This window comes from Eriocheir sinensis, chromosome 26, assembly GCF_024679095.1.
Source record: "Eriocheir sinensis breed Jianghai 21 chromosome 26, ASM2467909v1, whole genome shotgun sequence".
In the NCBI taxonomy this organism is placed as follows: domain Eukaryota; kingdom Metazoa; phylum Arthropoda; class Malacostraca; order Decapoda; family Varunidae; genus Eriocheir; species Eriocheir sinensis.
In genome coordinates this window covers 653,215-675,942 of record NC_066534.1, presented here as the reverse complement: position 1 = coordinate 675,942, position 22,728 = coordinate 653,215, and the positions used below count along the sequence as shown (strand labels likewise).

The 22,728-nt window shown below is 46.1% G+C and overlaps 1 protein-coding gene across 1 annotated transcript in view; it reads right to left on the bottom strand.

Annotated features, from left to right (window-relative positions):
- Positions 1–11,081: 11,081 nt before the first annotated feature.
- Positions 11,082–22,728, bottom strand: part of LOC127003659 (uncharacterized) — a 35,847-nt gene continuing 24,200 nt past the window's right edge. Inside the window, exons 6-10 of the mRNA XM_050870572.1 lie at positions 21,737–21,863; positions 17,616–17,747; positions 16,152–16,350; positions 15,168–15,400; positions 11,082–11,685 (exon numbers count right to left, since the gene is read on the bottom strand). Coding sequence (XP_050726529.1) covers positions 11,549–11,685; positions 15,168–15,400; positions 16,152–16,350; positions 17,616–17,747; positions 21,737–21,863 — 828 coding nt within the window. The 3' untranslated portion in view covers positions 11,082–11,548. The remainder of the gene's footprint in view (positions 11,686–15,167; positions 15,401–16,151; positions 16,351–17,615; positions 17,748–21,736; positions 21,864–22,728) is intronic.

The window sequence follows — 22,728 nt, the reverse complement described above, 5'->3', positions numbered from 1 at the left end:
TCAGACTTCTTCTTCTTCTTCTTTTGACCTGAACGCTTTGTATCGCTTTTTAGGTCCTCCTCTCCTTCCTCCCTTCTTATTCACGCAACTTCCTTTTCAGTGTTATGTTATTTTCTAATCTGAAATAAAGCCACTTAGCGACACTTATTCAGACATTTGTGCCCTCCTGCTGCTGCTGCTGCTCCCGGGATAAGCCTTTGCAGCGGCTCCCGGAATTTTTTTTCACTCATCAACAATAATGATTGATTGATTGATTGCTAGTTTATTGTTGCAGGTAAACAACAAGGGAGAAGGGAGGAACATGCCATCCCAACCCCCAGGCAGGACAGTGTGATTATACAACTATTAATACATGTGATTGATTGATAGTTTATTGTTGCAGGTAAACAACAAGGGAGAAGGGAGGAATTAACATGCCATCCCAACCCCCAGGCAGGACAGAGTGTGATTATACAACTATTAATACATGTGATTGATTGATTGATAGTTTATTGTTGCAGGTAAACAACAAGGGAGAAGGGAGGAATTAACATGCCATCCCAACCCCCAGGCAGGACAGAGTGTGATTATACAACTATTAATACATGTGTAGGCAGCACCATGAAACTAAAAAGATACAATGGTAGGAAGGAAAGCACAACAAGGGAGGGGGCGGTACCTTCCCCTGGACAATAAGACAATAACCTAACCCCCAGGCAGTACAGAGTGTGATTATACAACTATTAATACATGTGTAGGCAGCACCATGAAACTAAAAAGATACAATGGTAGGAAGGAAAGCACAACAAGGGAGGGGGCGGTACCTCCCCCTGGATAATAAGACAATAACCCAACCCCCAGGCAGGACAGAGTGTGATTATACAACTATTAATACATGTGTAGGCAGCACCATGAAACTAAAAAGATACAATGGTAGGAAGGAAAGCACAACAAGGGAGGGGGCGGTACCTCCCCCTGGACAATAAGACAATAAAATGTGGGAACGGAGAACATTGCCCAAGCACTAGATGGGAATGAATACAGAGATAGAGGAAATACTAGTCCTTATTTCAGCTGTGCTTAGTGAGTATCCTGCATTTGCCTCTAGATTGTAGTCCCATATGTACAGTCCCTTATGTCTGCTCCCTTGACTAAATCAAGGCCTTTATTTATTTTTTTATTTTTTTCTATTTTTTTCAGCATGCTATTTGTCCCCTACCATTGTATCTTCCACATGTATCCTAAGTTGTATAATCACACTCTGTACCGCCTGGGGGTTGGGATGGCATGCTCCTCCCTTCTCCTTTGTTGTTTTACTTGCAACAATAAACTATTATCCAGGGGGAGGTACCGCCCCCTCCCTTGTTGTGCTTTCCTTCCTACCATTGTATCTTTTTAGTTTCATGGTGCTGCCTACACATGTATTAATAGTTGTATAATCACACTCTGTCCTGCCTGGGGGTTGGGTTATTGTCTTATTATCCAGGGGGAGGTACCGCCCCCTCCCTTGTTGTGCTTTCCTTCCTACCATTGTATCTTTTTAGTTTCATGGTGCTGCCTACACATGTATTAATAGTTGTATAATCACACTCTGTCCTGCCTGGGGGTTGGGATGGCATGTTCCTCCCTTCTCCCTTGTTGTTTACCTGCAACAATAAACTATCAATCAATCACTATCAATCAATCAATCAGTCAATCAATGCTTTCGTAGTTTAACTCCTGTTTCCTTTTTCAATATTCACTTGACATCTAGTTGTTGTTTTTTTACTCTGTTTTAGCCTTCTGAATTCTTTGTCTTTCTTCCAGTTTGTTTTTTTAACCCTAGAACACTAAACCGAGTCCATATGGATTCAGGCTCCATGCGGTTTCTGGGAATTCTTTGTGTGGTGTCCACATAAATGACTAATTGGCAACTTTTATTGTTTACACCATTGGTCACTAGCCGGATGCCATAGAGAGTGCACGTGCTTCCCTCCCACGCCTTTGCAGTTTTCCATGGTAAGTAACAGTGTATCCATTTGGAACACGTTTATGTGTAATGTTAGTTTTAAAATGAGAAGAGAAATGATAATGTCTGACATGTGTACTGTTTACATGATGAGTTAGGAGAAGGTTTTAGAGGTGTTTTAGCTATAATAGATCACGAATATCATAAATATGACCCAGACGACACAAAGTAAGTGTTACAAATTTTTTTTCTTTTCTTTTCTTTCTGATTGGTTTAGCTGTAACCATGAAACGAAGCAGATACATTAGTGATGAGGTGTTGGAGCTACTAGTCAACTCCGACGATTTCCAGCATGACCTTGACAGTACCGCAGGCGAGGTCAGTGATGCCAACACTACCGTTGACGCCGTGCAAGGAGGTCACCCTACACAGGAGAACATGCCCCAAGGAGGTCACCCTACACAGGAGAACATGCCCGAGTCTTTTTTACACATACAAACACATTATAAAACCAAAAAAATAATAACAGATACCATTTTTATATATTTTACAAAAAAATGCATTTAGAAAAATCGCCCTTTTTCATTCGTTCCAGGCAGCAAGATATGTATGCAGCTCGGGATTGGAAGGCACCTGGCAATATCGAGTGATGCATGTAGTATATATTTCTAGCTTTAGTTTTTAGTATCAGTTAATTTCATGATCTCAGGAACCAAAAAATTAAGTACTTTTTTTTCTTAAGATACTTTTTTTTATAATTATTCTGGAAATTCATTTTTGTTTATATTTCATTCATTTTTGTGTTTGCAGGCATCTACGAGCCTTATACTTTCAGTTTAGCATTATTTGGTTTAAATAAAATAAGTTTGTATATATATATATATTTTTTTCCTAAAATGATTCCAATTGGATACCGTTTAGTGAAGTCGTCACAAAAAGGTAGGTTTAGTGATCTAGGGTTAAGTAATTTATCATTTCTTCTATTTTCTCACTTCCTTTACTGCTATTTTTCAGTACCAATATGTCAGCTAGGTGTTCGTCTACGTCTTCTCTGTATGGCTGTTTTATAAATGTGTGTGTGCGCCTTTCTGAGCAGCGTTGCCAGGTGAATTTGCCCAAAATATCGTACTAAACCAGTCGAAATTGTCGTAATTGCATCTGTATTGTTGTACATCCTTTCATAAAAAGGCTGAATAATATAGATTTACATAGAAAATCAGACCACACAAACCCTAAGGTCCACAGCTAGCCGTCTATCGCCAGCATGCCCGATACTTACCATGTTACCAGCTTCTTCACCTACCAAATACGGTGAAACAAGCAATAACATCAATTACGATTGCTTGCATAAACTATCCAACCTTAATCGTCATATAATTTCTACTTATCTGCCATTAATTCATGTCATACTTGTCCGTGCATGGGTTCATATCTCGTGTACTGTACAGCGCAAGTGCATGGAAGAGAGAGAGAGAGAGAGAGAGAGAGAGAGAGAGAGAGAGAGAGAGAGAGAGAGAGAGAGGAGGTATGGGGGAGAAAGAGTGTGGGGAAGAAGGATCGAGGAGGGTAGGAGGGAGGGAAAGGGAGGGATGGGAGTAGGGGAAGCCAGGGGTGGAGGTAGGTGGTGGATACACGTAACAAACGCGTCACGCCTCACCTGTTGGAATGTGCAAGTGGCTCACGCAGGTTTTGCCATCACAGTCAAGAGTTAACGCCATAATTAACCACATCTGGCAGTGCACAATAGCGTCAAAAATTACCGGAGTGTGAAACAATCCGTGCCAAAGCACCATATATAGCTGACCCGAGTCTTCGTTTGAAAGATATTTGCGAAAAACGGCAATATGTCACAGGGTCTAATATGGGTAGTAGTCATATTTACCTTGTAATTTTACGGGGTCTGGGCTTACGGTCGTGTGGCCCCGTCTCCATATCTGTACTTGTCCAGTTTTTTCTTAAAGTTATGCACACTCTTCGCCGATACTACTACATGTCTGTTCCAAACCTCTGTGTTTCTTTGCGAGAAGCTATATTTTTTTGACTCTCAAGCATCTTTCTTTTCTCAATGTTTTACTGTGTCCTCGTGTGTTGCTGGTGTTCCTTACTTCTCTTAGTAGTAATTCCTCGTTGTCTACTTCTTCCATTTTATTTCACAATTTGTAAATTACTATTAGGTCTCCCCTTTCGATCTCTTAATTCTTTGTTCCAATGTTGGTAGGTCCATTTCCTTTGACCCGTGCAGCGTCAGATACATACGACATACGTATTGTTGTGCTGGAAGCTTCTCCCGGGGTCTATGGGCCTCTGGAAGACTCTGGGAGGAGCGAGCAGGGGGGCGGGGACCAAGGCCCCGCCCGCCCTTGAAGACTGTTTGGCTGGAAACGGACGGCCAATGCCTGCAGCGGCTACTTGTACCCAAGATGCTTCTCCTACGCAAGTCCGGGGTAGTTTGAGCCCTGTTTCGCCTGAGTTTATTCCCGCAAGAAGTTCCGCCAGTCCCATGAGTCTGCTGGGGTCGCCTGTTAGAAAGAAGCCTCAGGAGATTGATGGCAAGGTCTCCTGGGAGGCTTACCGCGCTCAGTTTGAGCTGTTGGCAGCTCGGAACGGATGGGATGACCAAGAGTGCGCGGTTCAGCTGACCACTAGACTGAAAGGGGCGGCGCTAGAAGTCCTTACTCAGCTCGACAATGCGACAAAAGGCAGCTACAGCGGGCTAGCACAGGCGCTGGAGCAACGATATGTGACCAAGCACCAGAACGAGCTCTTCAGGGTTAGGTTCAGAACCCGCAACAGGAGGCGCGGTGAGTATCTTCAGGAACTCGCTCAGGACCTTGAGAGCATGGCGCACAAGGCATACCCAGGTGCCACCCCTGATCAATTCATCGATGCCCTGGACAGCCCTCAGCTGAAAATACAAGTGAACCAAGCTAAGCCAACATCAATGCAGGAAGCTCTGGCACGTGCCATGGAGTTTGAGTCCTTTGTTAGGTCTAGCTTGTCAAGCTTCAGGGACGACTCGACTTCTGACTTTCGGGCACGAAAGGGCGCTGTCAGCGACACAGACAGGTTCCAAGGAACGTGCTGGTACTGCGAGAAGGTTGGGCACAAGGAGAACGAATGCTATAAGAGGAAGAAGGAATATGAAGGTGCTAAGAAGCCCAGGGAAGGACCCAAGTGCTGAACCTGTGGAGAAAAGGGGCACTGGAAGAATGAGTGTCGGAAAACTGTGCCCCCAACGATCGAGGGACCACCACTCGGGAAACTAAGAAGGACTGGTTCACGGGGGCAACGACCAGTCTGTCTTGTACATGCCCCGAAGATATCAATGTGCAAGAGAACCACCATGACGAGCTGCCAAGTGGAGGGCAAGGTTGACGGAGTTTTGTGGCCTGTGGTCGTCGACACAGGCTCGGAACGCACATTGGTGCGGCCTGACGAGGCGAGTCATCGTCGGCTTCCTAAGACGTCGCATCAACAGTGCGGAGTCACTGGACACTATGCAGAGCTCAGAGGCCCAGTGGACGTGAAGTTTGAGCTCGGAGGAAAGGAAAAGTCCCTCTCTGTGTACGTGGCTGAAATGGACGACCCCTGCATCCTAGGTATGGATTATCTTGTCTCCCACAGGTGCGATCTGGACTTCCGAGGAGGAAGGAGGGTGCCACTGACGACTGTGCACAAGGAGGGCCTGCCAGTGACAGTCAAGCGTACCACCATTATTCCTCCGAGGTCAGAGATGCTGTTACCCTGTCAAATTACGGGTGTCCCCCCGGCTAGTCTGTGTGTTATAGAGAGTGGAAGTCACTGCCCGGTAGAAAACGGGGTGATTGTAGGCAGTACTTTGGCAGACCCTACTGCAGTGGAAGTGCCTGTCATCGTGGCCAATGTCTCCTTCAGCCCAAAGAAAATAAAACAAGGGACCATGGTGGGGTTGTGCCAAGAGATCGACCAGGAACCGAGAACCTGTGTCTGCAGGAGACCCCTGACGAAGCCCCAGGAGGAGCTGCCCGACTACCTGCGCGACCTGTTTGACTTGAGCTCCAAGTGTCTAGAGGAGCCCCAAGTGGAACAGCTCAGGGAGCTTCTCGTGAGGAATGCAGATGTGTTTTCCACAGGAGACCTGGACTTGGGGTGTACAGACCTGGTAGAGCACCACATCGACACAGGTAGCCACCGCCCAGTGAAGCAAGCTCCTCGAAGGATGGCACCAGCCCGTCGCAAGGAGATGGATGAGGTAATGGATGATCTCCGGCAACAAGGGTTAATCGAGCGGTCCAGCAGCCCGTGGGCGTCCGCTGTAGTGCTCGTCAGGAAAAAGGACGGTTCCCTCAGGTGCTGCGTGGACTACCGAGCCCTCAACGATCTCACCATCAAGGATTCATACCCACTCCCACGGATCGACGACACGCTCGACGCTTTGGTGGGCTCCAAGTGGTTTTCAACACTATATATGAAGTCTGGGTATCACCAAGTCAAAATGGTGGAGCAGGACAAAGAGAAAACAGCCTTCTCCTACGGTCAAGGCCTGTGGCAGTTTAAGGTCATGCCCTTTGGTCTGATGGAGAGGGTGCTGGAGGGATTTCACTGGAAGACGACACTCATCTACCTCGACGACGTAATTGTCTTTGGCCAAACCTTCGAGCAGGAGATGGAAAGGCTATCAGAGGTCTTCGCCCGGTTTAGAGCTGCACACCTTGAGCTCAGCCCGAAGAAATGCTAGCTGCCTGTTCCAAAAGGAGGTCCAATACTTGAGTACGCACTGATCCTGAGAAGGTGGCTGCGGTAAGGGACTGGCCGACACCCACCAATGTGAAGGAGCTGCGGAGCTTCCTCGGGTGTGCTTATACTACCGCAGGTTTGTGAAAGGCTTCACTACGATTGCTGCACCACTGCACCTCCTGACGAAGAAGGGGCGCAAGTTTGAGTGGACAGCGGAAACTCAGGTTGCCTTTGAGAAGCTCAAGGAGGCCCTCGTCAGCTCGGCCGTACTCACCTACCCAGACCTCTCTAAGCCTTTTATACTGGATTGTGATGCCAGTGATGAGGGGATTGGTGGAGTGCTGTCCCAGGCATGTGCCGACATGGAACGGGTTGTGGCCTACTTCAGCAAGAAGCTCACTCCAGCCGAGAAAAACTATTGCGTGACCGGAAAGAACTCCTGGCAGTAGTCAAGAGCCTTGACTTTTCCATGCTTACCTGTGCAGTGCAGCTTTCACCATCCGCACGGATCACGCTGCAGTGCTGTGGTTGAAGTCACTGAAAAACCCTGAGGGCCAGCTTGCTCGCTGGATAGGTAAACTAGAGCAGCATCACTACACTATTGTGCACCGATCTGGGCTAACACACGGTAACGCGGACAGCTTGAGCCGGCGCCCCTGCCTACCTGAGTGTTAACATTGCCTCCAGAGGAAAGCGTCCAGAATATGTGCCGCCGCACAGTGGAACAGACAGCAGAGGTGCCATGGGAAGACTTGGGAAAACTGCAGCGGGAGGACCGAGATCTGAGACCAATTATGGAGTGGCTGAGTCAGTCGTCAACGCGACCTGGGTGGGAAGTAATCTCGAGAAAGCCCTACCAAGAATTACTGGACTCAGTGGGACACTCTTCGGATGGACAACGGGGTGTTGCAGCGACGCTGGGTCTCTCATGATGGTCTTGACCACTACTGGTCCACGGTGCTACCTGTGAAGTCCGGGAAGGCGTCTTGAAAGAAATGCACGACAGCATCACCAGCGGACACCTTGGGGTAAAGAAGACACTGAGTCGCCTGCGCCAAAGGTTCTACTGGGTTGGCATGAGGAAGGACGTGGAAGAATGGTGTCACGCGTGTGAGGTGTGCTGTGCAAAGAAGGGCCCCAAGAAGCGTCACCGTGCCCCACTGCAACTATACCAGGTTGGAGCCCCCATGGAACGGGTGGCAGTGGATATAGCAGGACCCTTGCCTCTGACGACGAACGGAAATAGGTACATCTGCGTCACAATGGATTACTTCACCAAGTGGCCGGAAGCCTACGCCATCCCTGACCAGGAAGCCACTACCATCGCCAAGGTTTTGGTGGAGGAGTTCTTCTGTCACTTCGGTGTGCCTAACGAGCTCCATTCCGACCAGGGAAGGAATTTTGAGTCAACAGTCCTTGCTGAGTGCTACAAGCTTCTGGGTATCAAGAAGACCCGGACCACCCCTCTGCACCCACAGTCAGATGGAATGGTGGAGAGGTTTAATTGGACGTTGGGCCAGGAGTTGACCAAGCAGTGCAACAATGATCAGTCTTCATGGGATCAGAAGCTGCCTGCGCCTACAGGTCTACCGCCCATGAGACTACGGGTATTCCCCGGTTAAAGCTGATGTTTGGACGTGAGCTGCGATTGCCGGTGGACCTACTGACAGGAAGGCCTCCTGGGGAAAGCCTTCCAAGGGACGCCTCCAGTTTTGCCCGTCAACTAGAGGAACGGCTGGAAGAGGTGCACCATCAAGTCCGTGGTGCCTCGAAGTTCTCCGGGGAGGCCATGAAGCGCGGTTACAATATAAGGGCAAGCCACGTTGACTTCAAGGAAGGAGACCAAGTCTGGCTTTACAACCCGCAGAGGAAGAAAGGACAGTCTCTGAAGTTACAGAGCCCCTGGGAAGGCCCTTACACTGTGCTAGAACGCCTCTCTGACGTGACTTACCGAATCCGGAGAATGGAAAAGACCAAGCCGAAAGTTGTCCACGTCAACCGGCTATGGAGGTACCACGGTCCGGGGAACTACACCTGGAACAACTACAGACACCCAGCAGCCGACGAAAACGCAAGGGACGTCCAGGACCAAGAGGAGGTCGACGACGACATAGGTCTTCTGGACCTTTCAGCTGAGGGAGATGACCTCCCGGCTTCGGCAGATGTTCCGGGGACACCCCAAGAAGCGGACGACAATGAGGCGCACCAGGAGACAGACGTGCAGGAGGCAGCGAGCAGAAGACAGAGACAACGCAGGCGTCCACAGCGATACGACGATTATTATGTTTTTGATTAATTCTCTTATGTTTGTATATAGTTAAGTGTGTGATCGGGACGATCACAATTAAGAGGGGGGGATAGTGTTGTGCTGGAAACTTCCCCCGGGGTCTATGGGCCTCTGGAAGACTCTGGGAGGAGCGAGCAGGGGGGCGGGAAGCAAGGCCCCGCTCGCGCCCCGCGGCCAGGTGGCAGGCGGGAAGTGTTGCCAACTCGCACATATTTTTGCTACATGTTCTTGTATGATCTAATATATACTGTAACGTTCTAGACTGTAGTGTTCTGGATATATAGGAGAAGAGGGCGAGAGGAGTCAGTCCCAGTCATAGTAAGCTAGTGGCCAGTGAAGAGTCAGAGTGAAGTGTACTACTAAGGAAAAATATTAAACTACAGAAGCTGTGCAAAGTGTTTACATATCTCCCTCCCACGGAGTCTTGTGACGGCGACACGGAACCCAAGTAACACGTCCGGCATAACAGTATTATTAATGTATTATTTTTTCCTGTCACTGTAGTGTGTCGAGGGTGATTTCTGTGGTGGTGCCGTGTAGACTAGCCTTTGGGAATACTGACCACCCAATATATTTCATTTATTGCCATAACTGGCAAGCCTGGCAGCCATTATTCTGAGTACAATTTTTTTTTTATTGGTGTGGATGTTGGAGGTGGTTTTGGAGATCGTGATGTGGAAACTGAAGTGGTTGGTGGTTGGAAAGTGGCTTGACAGTGTTGGTTGGCGAGTAGTCTTTATCACTATCGTCATAGTCGTCAGTATCCCTCCTCCTCCTCCTCCTCTTATTTGCTCTCCTCAGTTTTCCTTCAGCAACGAGGTAACTCATTTACTTGGACGCTTTCTTTATTCCCTTCGTGGTCATGGAATTGCTTTAAACATTCTTTATTTTTTCCTGCCTTCCTTCCGTTCACTGGACAACAAGCTAGCATCACCGTCCACTGTTTGAGGAAGTGGTGTGCATTTGGTCACCAGCACCACGGCGTGAGGGACATACAACATGTTCACTCTTTGGATTCGCAACGAAAACCGACGTCTTACGGGTCAAAAATGGTTCACATTCCAATACATAGTTGCCACGTATAGAAGGAGGCCTATTGTTCATCCCTTACTCGCACCATCAAAACACAGTAGCTCTGACAGCAGCATGCCTATACAAATAAACCATTTTCCTTACCGCCCACGACCCTCGACTCAGGAACCTCACCACCACAGCTGTTACAAAGCCCTTTGTTCACATATATGCCATTTGTCTGTATAATTTACATCTCCAAGACACAGTTCATCCAAGTTGCCTAACTATACACCTGGCCCTCGATTTAACGGATTAAAAGGGGGGAAGGGTGGTCCGTTGCTTGAAAAAGTCCGTTGCTTGAAAATACAGTTTTGACGTTTCTAAAGCCGGTGTCACATCGGACAAATCTATGTCCGTTAAGATTTTGTGGCCCGTTAAATCGAGGGTCGAGTGTATGTTCAATAGCACACGTGTAATAATATATTTTGAACCCCAGGTCGTCTCTTTATCATCATAATAGCTTCCCTTTGTCTGTATACAAATATATGTGCCATGAAACAAGCCAAGTATGTAAATTACTTACCTATATTTGTAAAGAGATGTTCACGTATGTGCACCAAAACAACCCAAAATATATATATCACGTCCATGAGTCTGGTTTGTGAACAAATGGAAAAAACCCACGTGGGAACATGTGGGTGGAAAATACCCACCCCGACCTAACGATGACCCTTTGTCTTGACCTGACGCGCTCCGAGTTCACTAGGTACCCACCCCGACCTAACGATGACCCTTTGTCTTGACCTGATGCGCCCCGAGTTCACTAGGTACCCACCCCGACCTAACGATGACCCTTTGCCTTGACCTGACGCGCCCCGAGTTCACTAGGTACCCACCCCGACCTAACGATGACCCTTTGTCTTGACCTGACACGCCCCAAGTTCACTAGGTACCCACCCTGACCTAACGATGACCCTTTGTCTTGACCTGACGCGCCCCAAGTTCACTGGTGGTGCATGTGTTCGCGCGCACTATTGTTTAGGTTCTGTGAATGTATGATGAATGGAAACTTATTGTAAACCTACGGTGCGCGAGAGGTTTAACGACTAGGGAGGAAGGACATCAAAGTAAAAGGGGCACTTTAGTACAATTCTTAGAAGTTTACTTGTAGTTTTTAACTCATAAGAGAATCTAATGAAAAAAACTAAATGATGAAAAATATAATTATGAGTAATGAACAAAACAATTTTTTTTTTTTTTTTACATGTACGCCCATAGCGCCAGTAGGCTTGCTTGAGGGGCCTGGATGGTGTTCGGCCCCAGCCCGTCATGGCGCAGGCAAGTGTTTATAGTGGCGCCATCTTCTCTTGGCTCATGCTGCCCCCCGGAACTCCTTCTTGATTCACTTGAACGGTTTCCTCTAGAGTCCGGGTTGATGGGTGGTCTTCAGGACAGCATGTGGGTAGTTTTAAGCCACTCGGCGGTGACTGAAAAATCCCAGGTGGTAGCGTGGGGATTCGAACCCATGTCGTCCATCACGTGGTGAATGTGGGCCCAGCACGCTACCACTCAGCCACCGCCTACCCTGCCAGCACAGACTTGGTTTACAGTTTGCATCTCTTGGAAGGAGGAGGAGTGACGTCACTTGAGTCAGGGTAACGGAGAATCATTTCCTTGTAGAAGAGCGAGTTGTCACTTTGGTGAGCCATAACACCCACCGTAGAATCGACACTCATGGAATCTGAAAATATTGGAATCTAGGAATATATGTTGGGCAATGACAGTGTTACAACTATATTTTTTTTTTCTTTTTTTTTACAACAAAGGAGACAGCTCAAGGACACAAAAAAGGAAATAATAATAATAAAAAAAAGCCCGCTACTCGCTGCTCCTACAAAAAATAATCAAAAGAGGTGGCTGAAAAAGAGGTCAATTTCTACTACTACTACTACTACTACTACTTCTACTTCTACTACTTCTACTTCTACTACTACTACTAGCAAACCAAAATATAGCATTCATACTTGGAGAAGAAGAATGATTAGGAAAATGAAGAGGAGCAGGAGGAGGAGGAGGAAGAGGAAGAAAAAGAAGAGGAAGAAGACCATAAAAATAATAATAGAAATAAAAAACTTGCTGACTTCGTTTACTTCCCATTTTCTTTCTCTCTTTTTTTTGATAACTTAATGTACTTCCGTTTTTTTTTGTGTTTTTTTGTTACTTCCCTTTTTTCCAATTCTCTTTCTTTTCGTTTAACCGTTTTTTTTTTTGTTGAGTTGATAGATTTCGTTTCCTTCTTTTTTCATGTCCCTTTACTTTTTCCTATTGATTGTTTGAGGAAAGAAAATTCAAAACAGGAAACTCGGAAAAAGGAAGGAAGGAGACGGAAGAGGATACAAAACTACCCAACAAGCCACAGGAAATTTTCACTCCAGTCGTTGTACACTTAGTTGGTCCCGAAGCCCCACCCATAGCTTTAGGACCTGATTGGTTGAATGACAAGAGCTTGGAACGAGAAGTCAATGTTACTACAATATGTACTATAGTAGCGATTGCCCCCATTGGTAACGATCAATACAAACAAAATGACTGTGAAAGCGGCTCGGTTACCACACACACACGTGCTGCACAATGGCTTGCAAGCGTGCTATAATCCACGGGCAAGATTCACCCACTGACGTACGAGCAGAAACTGGACGCCATGAGGAGGACTGAGAGAGTGATAGGCGGGAAACAATGAATTTTCCCCGTAAGTGAGCGCAGGTGGAATAAAGTGGTGGCTAGCCAGGACCAAATTGTATTTTCCCCATACGCACTGAGTGAAAAAGTGGGTGTTGGCGGTGGCTGAGTGGGTAAGGTGGTGAGTGTGGGGTTGGACTGAACAACATCACGAGGCAGATAATGCCTACTGGTGCACTCGGGCTAGAACGAACGCAAAAAAAAAAAAAAAAAAAAAAAAATAAAATAAATAAATAAATAAATAAATAAATAAAATGAAAAAAAGTGTGGGTGGGTCAAAATGTCAAGGGCCAGAACCAAATTGTATTTTCTCCATAGGTTTAGATATTCCTGTGACGCGGTTTCCTATGGCGCGGCCGCTGCTCAGAACCAATTAACCGCGCCATACGTGAGTCGACTGTAGCTTGTGTCCCCACCCATAAAGTGGCGGAAAAAAGACTTGTACAAACAGAATGTTCGTATACCAAGTCACCGCTCGTAAACCAAGGGCAACTTTGCTCTTTCTTTGCCCTAGGAGCAGTTCGTATGTAAGTACAGTCATGGCTTACGAGTGCCTTAGTTTACGAGTGCCTTGGTTTACGAGTGCCTTGGTTTATGAGTGCCTTGGTTTACGAGTGCCTTGGTTTACGAGTGCCTTGGTTTACGAGTGCCTTGGTTTACGAGTGCTTTGGTTTACGAGTGCTTTGGTTTACGAGTGCCTTGGTTTACGAGTGCCTTGGTTTACGAGTGCCTTGGTTTACGAGTGCCTTGGTTTACGAGTGCCTTGGTTTACGAGTGCCTTGGTTTACGAGTGCTTTGGTTTACGAGTGCTTTGGTTTACGAGTGCCTTGGTTTACGAGTGCCTTGGTTTACGAGTGCCTTGGTTTACGAGTGCCTTGGTTTACGAGTGCTTTGGTTTACGAGTGCCTTGGTTTACGAGTGCCTTGGTTTACGAGTGCCTTGGTTTACAAGTGCCTTAGTTTACGAGTGTTTTGATTTACGAGCAATTTACGAGCTCAATTTAAGAATACAGTCGTACCTCAACATTCTGCAGTTGTTGAAAATCCACAAATATCTCCTGCCACCATTAACCCGGTAGCAGTGACAGGCCAAATTTGTGGCTTTACCGTGTAGCAGCGAGGGGCCAAATTTGTGGCTTTACCGTGTAGCAGCGAGGGGCCAAATTTGTGGCTTTACCGTGTAGCAGTGATGGGCCAAATTTGTGGCTTTACCATGTAGCAGCGATGAGGGCCAAATTTGTGGCTTTACGTGAAATTTGTGGCCAAATTTGTGGCTTTACCGTGTAGCAGCAACGGGCCAAATTTGTGGCTTTACCGTGTAGCAGCAATGGGCCAAATTTGTGGCTTTACGGTGTAGCAGCGATGGGCCAAATTTGTGGCTTTACCGTGTAGCAGCGATGGGCCAAATTTGTGCCATGATATAAACCCCCCAAAATGGATGATGCATAAACTGATCACAAATGCTTTGATATGTATTATGAAATGGTTTGTGTGAGGGGTGATTTTTTTCTCATTTTTCTCGCTTGGAGGGATCATTAACCCTTTCCTAGTGCGCGGGACAGGACGCAACTATCCCCTCAGGCGCAGTTAGGCAGCCCAATGGGGGGGTCTCTTTTAACCTCTGTATCTCGAAAACTATTCATCACAGCTAAAAACCAAAAACCAAACCATGCTTCCTTGTAGAAGTGTAAAAGAAAATCAATGTTTTAAGGATGGAGAAGTTTGGAAAGTTTGGTTTAGTGGGCGCAATATCTGTGGTCATATGCCGGAGAGAGACAGAAGGGGAAGGAATTATAGGAGAAGGGAAAAGTTGGAAAGTTTGGTTTAGTGGGTGCAACATCTGTGATCATATGCCGGAGAGAGACAGAAGGGGAAGGAATTATAGGAGAAGGGAAAAGTTGGAAAGTTTGGTTTAGTGGGCGCAACATCTGTGATCATATGCTGGAGAGAGACAGAAGGGGAAGGAATTATAGGAGAAGGGAACAGTTGGAAAGTTTTGTTTAGTCGGCGCAACATCTGTGGTCATATGCCGGAGAGAGACAGAAGGGGAAGGAATTATAGGAGAAGGGAACAGTTGGAAAGTTTGGTTTAGTGGGTGCAACATCTGTGGTCATATGCCGGAGAGAGACAGAAGGGGAAGGAATTATAGGAGAAGGGAACAGTTGGAAAGTTTGGTTTAGTGGGCGCAACATCTGTGGTCATATGCCGGAGAGAGACAGAAGGGGAAGGAATTATAGGAGAAAGGAACAGACCCCAGGAGACGGGACACAACCCCCGATTAATACCTGGTACACTGCTGGGTGGACAGGGGCGTAGGGTATCGGAAAAGCCGTCAAAATTTTTCCACTCCGCCTGGGAATCAAACCCGGGCTCTCTCAGGTGTGAGCCGAGTGTGCTAACCACTGCACCACGAAGCCCCTGTATTTTAAGGATTCACACAGTTTTTTCATAAGACAGTATTTGAGAAAGGCTATAAAGGTCTTACCTGAGATTGGACCAACAGATGAGACCCTTAATTTCTCAAGCTTTTTTCTGAATCTCAACGGAAAGTCTTTGGCTGCCGTCAGAATGTCATCCACCGTGAAGTAATCTATCTGGTCGCAAGTCTTGCTCTCCTCTGCACGGCAAGCTTTGGACCTCTCATGGAAAAGGCAAATGAGACTCGTGATTCTCTTTTTCTGCCTATCTGTCAATCCTGCTTTTGGACTGCACATAATCCTGAAAAAAAATTAAAAGCTCTCATTACTGAAGTGTGTGTGTGTGTGTGTGTGTGAGAGAGAGAGAGAGAGAGAGAGAGAGAGAGAGAGAGAGAGACTGTGTGCTCTCCCTCTTTCTCCCTCCCTCTCTCTCCCTCTCCCGTGTGTGTGTGTGTGTGTGTGTGTGTGTGTGTGTGTGTGTGTGTGTGTGTGAGAGAGAGAGAGAGAGAGAGAGAGAGAGAGAGGGTCTCCTCTTTCTCCCCCCTCTCCTCGTGTGTGTGTGGGTGAGAGAGAGAGAGAGAGAGAGATGTGTGCTCCTGAGAGAGAGAGAGAGAGAGAGAGAGAGAGGAGAGAGAGAGAGAGAGATTTCCTTTTCTTTCCTCCCCCTCTCTCTCTCTCTCCCCTTCCCCCTCTGTGTGTGTGTGTGTGTGTGTGTGTGTGTGTGTGTGTGAGAGAGAGAGAGAGAGAGAGAGAGAGAGAGAGATGCTAATATCTCGCAAATTTCTCTGTATATTTATGCTTACATCTCAAAATGATCAAATACTTTATGTTTCTCTATGTGCACCATTTAATTCTGCATGTTTTCATATATAATACACGATGATTATGTTGAGATTATGGCTGAAAACTTGTTATAATCAGAAGCGCCGTTTGAAATTTGGCACGCGCGGCCAGCCCGGATACGGGGCGGGGCGCAGTTTTGGCCTGGCCGTAGTGAAGGGGTTAAGTTTGTTACCAGTAAGTGTCATTAGTAAACCTTTTGTGGCACCCACCAGCTGGCAATGTCCGAGGCCCACTGTGCCTGTGTCTCAAGAAGCTCCGTCACGACCCTCCTCCAGTTGACACTTGCCGCCGGGTCCTCCAGCATCACTGAGTGGTCTGCACAGTGCTGCTCTTGGCTACAGAAGCACCTTATATCCAGCAATGTTCCAGATATTATGCAAATCCATTCTGATGAGAGTTTTGTATGTTCTGAAACATCAAATGATGAATATATTAATGAAAGATTGATTTGTTTTTTGTGAAAATTATAAACTCTGGGCTCAATGAAATATCCACATTATTGCAGCTTGAATCCACCCTATGCTGTCCAAATCTCAAATGTAGAAGTTAACCAACATCTTCATTTTTTAATTCCTTTTATTGGTAAATTCTGGGACACCTTTTCTTCCTCTGCATTTCCTCCTTCCTTTGACGTTGCTTTCAAACAGTTTTAGATATTTTGCAACATATCAAAAGTTGACTCAATAGATTTAAGACAAAAGATGAAAAGGAATAATCCAAAGGACATATATCCCATTAGTCACTTACAAAAAAATCACCAGTACTATTAATAGGCTGAGCTTGACAACCATGACCCCTCAGGAAAGCTTACCAGTGCACAAAAAAGAAATATAAACTATACACAATGCAAGATGGCGCCACTATAAACACTCGCCTGCGCCAGAACGGGCTGGGCCGACCATCAGGCCCCACCTGGAAGAAGCCTTGGGCCGACCATCAGGCCCCACCCAGAAGATGCCTACTGGCATGACAGGCAGCGATACCTTGATACTCTACATTCCCAGACGTATTTTACCCTCACAGATGTATAAATACCCCAATTTAGTATCAATGGCTTCATAAAGATTTGTACTAGAACATGTGCAAATAATAACAGAGGAAAGTATATATATAAACAATACAAATATGTTTCAAGTCTCTGTATAGAGTATTGTAGACAATAAATCCTAAGTACCAACTCTTCCCCACTCGCTAGCTGAAAATTTTGTGGGCCAACTTTTTTAGCCGAATAAATGTTTTGAAGCGGAATTTAGTGATGATTCTTATGGTATCCTCAAAATCCTCATACGCCTATTAGTTCCTGAGTTACACCAAGAAAACTGTATTTTTTTTCCTCTCCCGTCAGAGTAGGCTAACAAATAAAAACCGCTCAAAGCTCCTCATCTACGCTCCTTAGAAAGGTTGCCATGTGTTACCATTAAGAAACTTATCCCAACAAATGACACTCCCAAATTGGACGCACTTTCACCAAAAACCAAAAACGTTTCGTGTCATCGTGCGCCAGGACCTTTTACCCTTCGATGACGCGAAACGCATCAGTAGACTCTTCTGCTGCATAATTATATCCCCTTCTAATTATCAAAGCAAATGAAGCACACAATATTCCCTGGCAATACATCAACTGCGACTACCAAAAGTTTAACTGAATCACAATACATTTTGTCGTAACTCACCCTGCCATTTTTTGATGAGACTTGACAGCAGAAGCTCAACTCCTTTCTCAAACGTAAAGAAACAGGCAAGCAGGGGCGCCATTCTTGCCAGGCCACGGGCACTGATGCAGCAACCACACTGGCAAACTTCACCTGTAAAGACAAACCAATTCATTCCCTGACAACCACACTGGCAAACCTCACCTGTAAAGACAAACCAATTCATTCCCTGACAACCACACTGGCAAACCTCACCTGTAAACCAATTCATTCCCTGACAACCACACTGGCAAACCTCACCTGTAAACCAATTCATTCCCTGACAACCACACTGGCAAACCTCACCTGTAAACCAATTCATTCCCTGACAACCACACTGGCAAACCTCACCTGTAAACCAAACCAATTCATTCCTTGACAACCACACTGGCAAATCTCACCTGTAAACCAATTCACTCCCTGGCAACCACACTGGCAAACCTCACCTGTAAACCAAACCAATTCATTCCCTGACAACCACACTGCCAAACCTCACCTGTAAACCAATTCATTCCCTGACAACCACACTGGCAAACCTCACCTGTAAACCAAACCAATTCATTCCCTGACAACCACACTGGCAAACCTCACCTGTGAACCACTTCATTCTGACAACCACACTGGCAAACCTCACCTGTAAACCAATTCATTCCCTGACAACCACACTGGCAAACCTCACCTGTAAAGACAAACCAATTCATTCCCTGACAACCACACTGGCAAACCTCACCTGTAAACCAATTCATTCCCTGACAACCACACTGGCAAACCTCACCTGTAAACCAATTCATTCCTTGACAACCACACTGCCAAACCTCACCTGTAAAGACAAACCAATTCATTCCCTGACAACCACACTGGCAAACCTCACCTGTAAACCAATTCATTCCCTGACAACCACACTGGCAAACCTCACCTGTAAACCAAACCAATTCATTCCCTGCCAACCACACTGGCAAACCTCACCTGTAAACCTATTCATTCCCTGACAACCACACTGGCAAACCCCACCTGTAAACCAATTCATTCCCTGACAACCACACTGGCAAACCTCACCTGTAAACCAATTCATTCCCTGACAACCACACTGGCAAACCCCACCTGTAAACCAATTCATTCCCTGACAACCACACTGGCAAACCTCACCTGTAAACCAATTCATTCCCTGACAACCACACTGGCAAACCTCACCTGTAAACCAATTCATTCCCTGACAACCACACTGGCAAACCTCACCTGTAAACCAATTCATTCCCTGACAACCACACTGGCAAACCTCACCTGTAAACCAAACCAATTCATTCCCTGACAACCACACTGGCAAACCTCACCTGTAAACCAAACCAATTCATTCCCTGACAACCACACTGGCAAACCTCACCTGTAAACCAAACCAATTCATTCCCTGACAACCACACTGGCAAACCTCACCTGTAAACCAAACCAATTCATTCCCTGACAACCACACTGGCAAACCTCACCTGTAAACCAAACCAATTCATTCCCTGACAACCACACTGGCAAATTTCACCTGTAAACCAAACCAATTCATTCCCTGACAGACCTTAAAGTGTTTTGGCCACATGGAGCGAATGGAGGAGAGTAAGATGACCAGAAGGGTGTATGTGAGTGAGATAGAGGGAGGGAATGCTAGAGGACGACCTCCAAGAATACGTTAGGGAGAGGGGGGAAAGATCTTTGAGAAACTTTGAGCAGGCAAGGAGGGAGTGTCTGGATAGAGAAAGTTGGAAGCTCTTCTGCCGTGGCCATCCCCTGGTGGGAGCTCCTAGGGGCAGGCGTCTATGAAATGATGGTGATGATGATTGTATGGTTGGTCTAAGACACTTTTGCTTCACACATCAGCTATTTCTAAAGGTCAAAGAGGGGGTCAGTCGGGTTCTAATGAGTGTTTCTTCAGGTTCATGGCACAGAAAAAGGGTCAAACTACCACCAGGGTAAAAAAACTACTACTGGAAATGCCCACAACTCCGACGAAAGCCTTGTCAAATATGTGTTCTTGGGCGACGATGTCTTATAATGCGACCCTACATTTCCCACACACCAATGTATACATGCTATTTGATATTTTTGTATATTTCACAGGAAAGGAGAAAATTGAGGTGGAGCAGAACTTTCTCCCAGGAAGAGAACATAACATACATTTTGCAGACAGGCTATATAGCAGCTGCCTTGCCTCCTCTTAGCCTGGCCCCTGCCTCTCTCATCCCATCAATAGAGGGCAGGTTTTTGTCGATGGGTGGAGCAGCATTGAATCATCATTACCATATCATCGTACTCAAAACATCGCATTTATCAGTTCTAATTATTGTTACGTTGGTACATGTCATATACCGTCTGAATCGGAAAATTGTGCTGAATTTGAAACTGTGAACAAAAATCTAATGCAATAAAAAGTATATGAATGACATGGAGTTGAATCCAAACAGGTGAACAAAAATGTTTATACACAACCATAATTTTTCTCATTATCTTATTGTAGGTATACTGAAGTGCAATATATTTGTGACCATGATATGCAGCAATGTCTCATCAACACGACTTTCGGCTCAGTTTTCCAAAATATCATACTGGTGGGTAGCTAATAGTGGTTAAGTGGAAACATGTGGAATCATGGAAAGGTCGCCAATCTCCTACCAACACAGATAACGAGACTCAAGTTAAAGGTATCGTTAAAAGCGTTACTTAGTGGCGTTTGTTTGCGATACCTGTGAGTAAAAAAACGGGAAATATAGGGCCGTATTACTAAACATTTCGCCGCCCAAGTTCACATATTTAACAAGGCTTTCGTAGGAGTTTTGGGCATTTCCAGGAGTAGTTTTATGGCCCCGGTGGTAGTCTGACCCTTCCTCTGTGCCGTGAACCTAAAGAAACACGTATTTGACAAGGCTTTTTGGGAGTTTGGGCATTCCAGGAGTAGTTTTATGGCCCTGGTGGTAGTTTGACCCTTCCTCTGTGCCGTGAACCTAAAGAAACACACGTTTGACAAGGCTTTCGTAGGAGTTTTGGGCATTTCCAGGAGTAGTTTTATGGCCCTGGTGGTAGTTTGACCCTTCCTCTGTGCCGTGAACCTAAAGAAACACACATTTGACAAGGCTTTCGTAGGAGTTTTGGGCATTTCCAGGAGTAGTTTTATGGCCCTGGTGGTGGTTTGACCCTTCCTCTGTGCCGTGAACCTAAAAGAAACACACATTTGACAAGGCTTTCGTAGGAGTTTTGGGCATTTCCAGGAGTAGTTTTATGGCCCTGGTGGTGGTTTGACCCTTCCTCTGTGCCGTGAACCTAAAGAAACACACATTTGACAAGGCTTTCGTAGGAGTTTTGGGCATTTCCAGGAGTAGTTTTATGGCCCTGGTGGTAGTCTGACCCTTCCTCTGTACCTTGAACCTAAAGAAACACACATTTGACAAGGCTTTCGTAGGAGTTTTGGGCATTTCCAGGAGTAGTTTTATGGCCCTGGTGGTAGTCTGACCCTTCCTCTGTGCCGTGAACCTAAAGAAACACACATTTGACAAGGCTTTCGTAGGAGTTTTGGCCATTTCCAGGAGTAGTTTTATGGCCCTGGTGGTAGTTTGACCCTTCCTCTGTGCTGTGAACCTAAAGAAACACACATTTGAAGGGGAGTTTTGGGCATTTCCAGGAGTAGTTTTATGGCCCTGGTGGTAGTCTGACCCTTCCTCTGTGCCGTGAACCTAAAGAAACACACATTTAACAAGGCTTTCGTAGGAGTTTTGGGCGTTTCCAGTAGTAGTTTTATGGCCCTGGTGGTAGTTTGACCCTTCCTCTGTGCCGTGAACCTAAAGAAACACACATTTGACAAGGCTTTCGTAGGAGTTTTGGGCATTTCCAGGAGTAGTTTTATGACCCTGGTGGTAGTGTGACCCTTCCTCTGTGCCGTGAACCTAAAGAAACACACATTAGAACCCGATTGATCGCCTCTATGACCTTTGGAAATAGATGATATGAGAATTGAAAGTGTCTTCGAATACCGCTCATAATGTGCTACATGGCTGAGTATGATAATTTGGTAACGCTGCATTCAATGAAGAACATGTTAGAACACGTTACGAATGTATAGAACTTACCATTCACAAGTTGGCTCGTCAAGTCAGAAGAATCAGGCAACAAGACATGTTCAACCACTGCCTTGGCACACTCCTCAGGCTCCAGGGAGTACATGGCTTCCAGGTTCTCAATCAGACTCTCCTTAACCTGAAATGTAGATACAACATGCTGGAGAAGTGAAGTGAAAGGAAGAAATGCGATATTAAAAGTTGGAAAGTTTTGTTTAGTGGGCGCAACATCTGTGGTCATATGCCGGAGAGAGACAGGGACGGAATTATAGAAGGGAACAGTTGGAAAGTTTTGTTTAGTGGGCGCAACATCTGTGGTCATATGCCGGAGAGAGACAGAAGGGGAAGGAATTATAGGAGAAGGGAAAAGTTTGAAAGTTTTGTTTAGTGGGTGCAACATCTGTGGTCATATGCCGGAGAGAGACAGAAGGGGAAGGAATTATAGGAGAAGGGAAAAGTTTGAAAGTTTTGTTTAGTGGGTGCAACATCTGTGATCATATGCCGGAGAGAGACAGAAGGGGAAGGAATTATAGGAGAAGGGAAAAGTTGGAAAGTTTTGTTTAGTGGGCGCAACATCTGTGGTCATATGCCAGAGAGAGACAGAAGGGGAAGGAATTATAGGAGAAGGGAACAGACCCCAGGAGATGGGACACAACCCCCGATTAATACCTGGTACTCATTCACTGCTGGGTGGACAGGGGCGTAGGGTATCGGAAAAGCTGCCAAAATTTTCCCATTCCGCCCGGGAATCGAACCCGGGCTCTCTCGATTGTGAGCCGAGTGTGCTAACCACTGCACCACGAAGCCCCCTGCGATATTAAAGCCCTATCAAGAAATCACAGCCCCTTAATGACCGTTGCACATAAAATCAGCAGATAAGATTTGCCACAACACTGTGGGTCGTATTACAAGACATCGCCACCCAAGAACACATATTTGACTGGGCTTTCGTAGGAGTTGTGGGCATTTCCAGGGGTAGTTTTATGACCCTGGTGCTAGTTTGA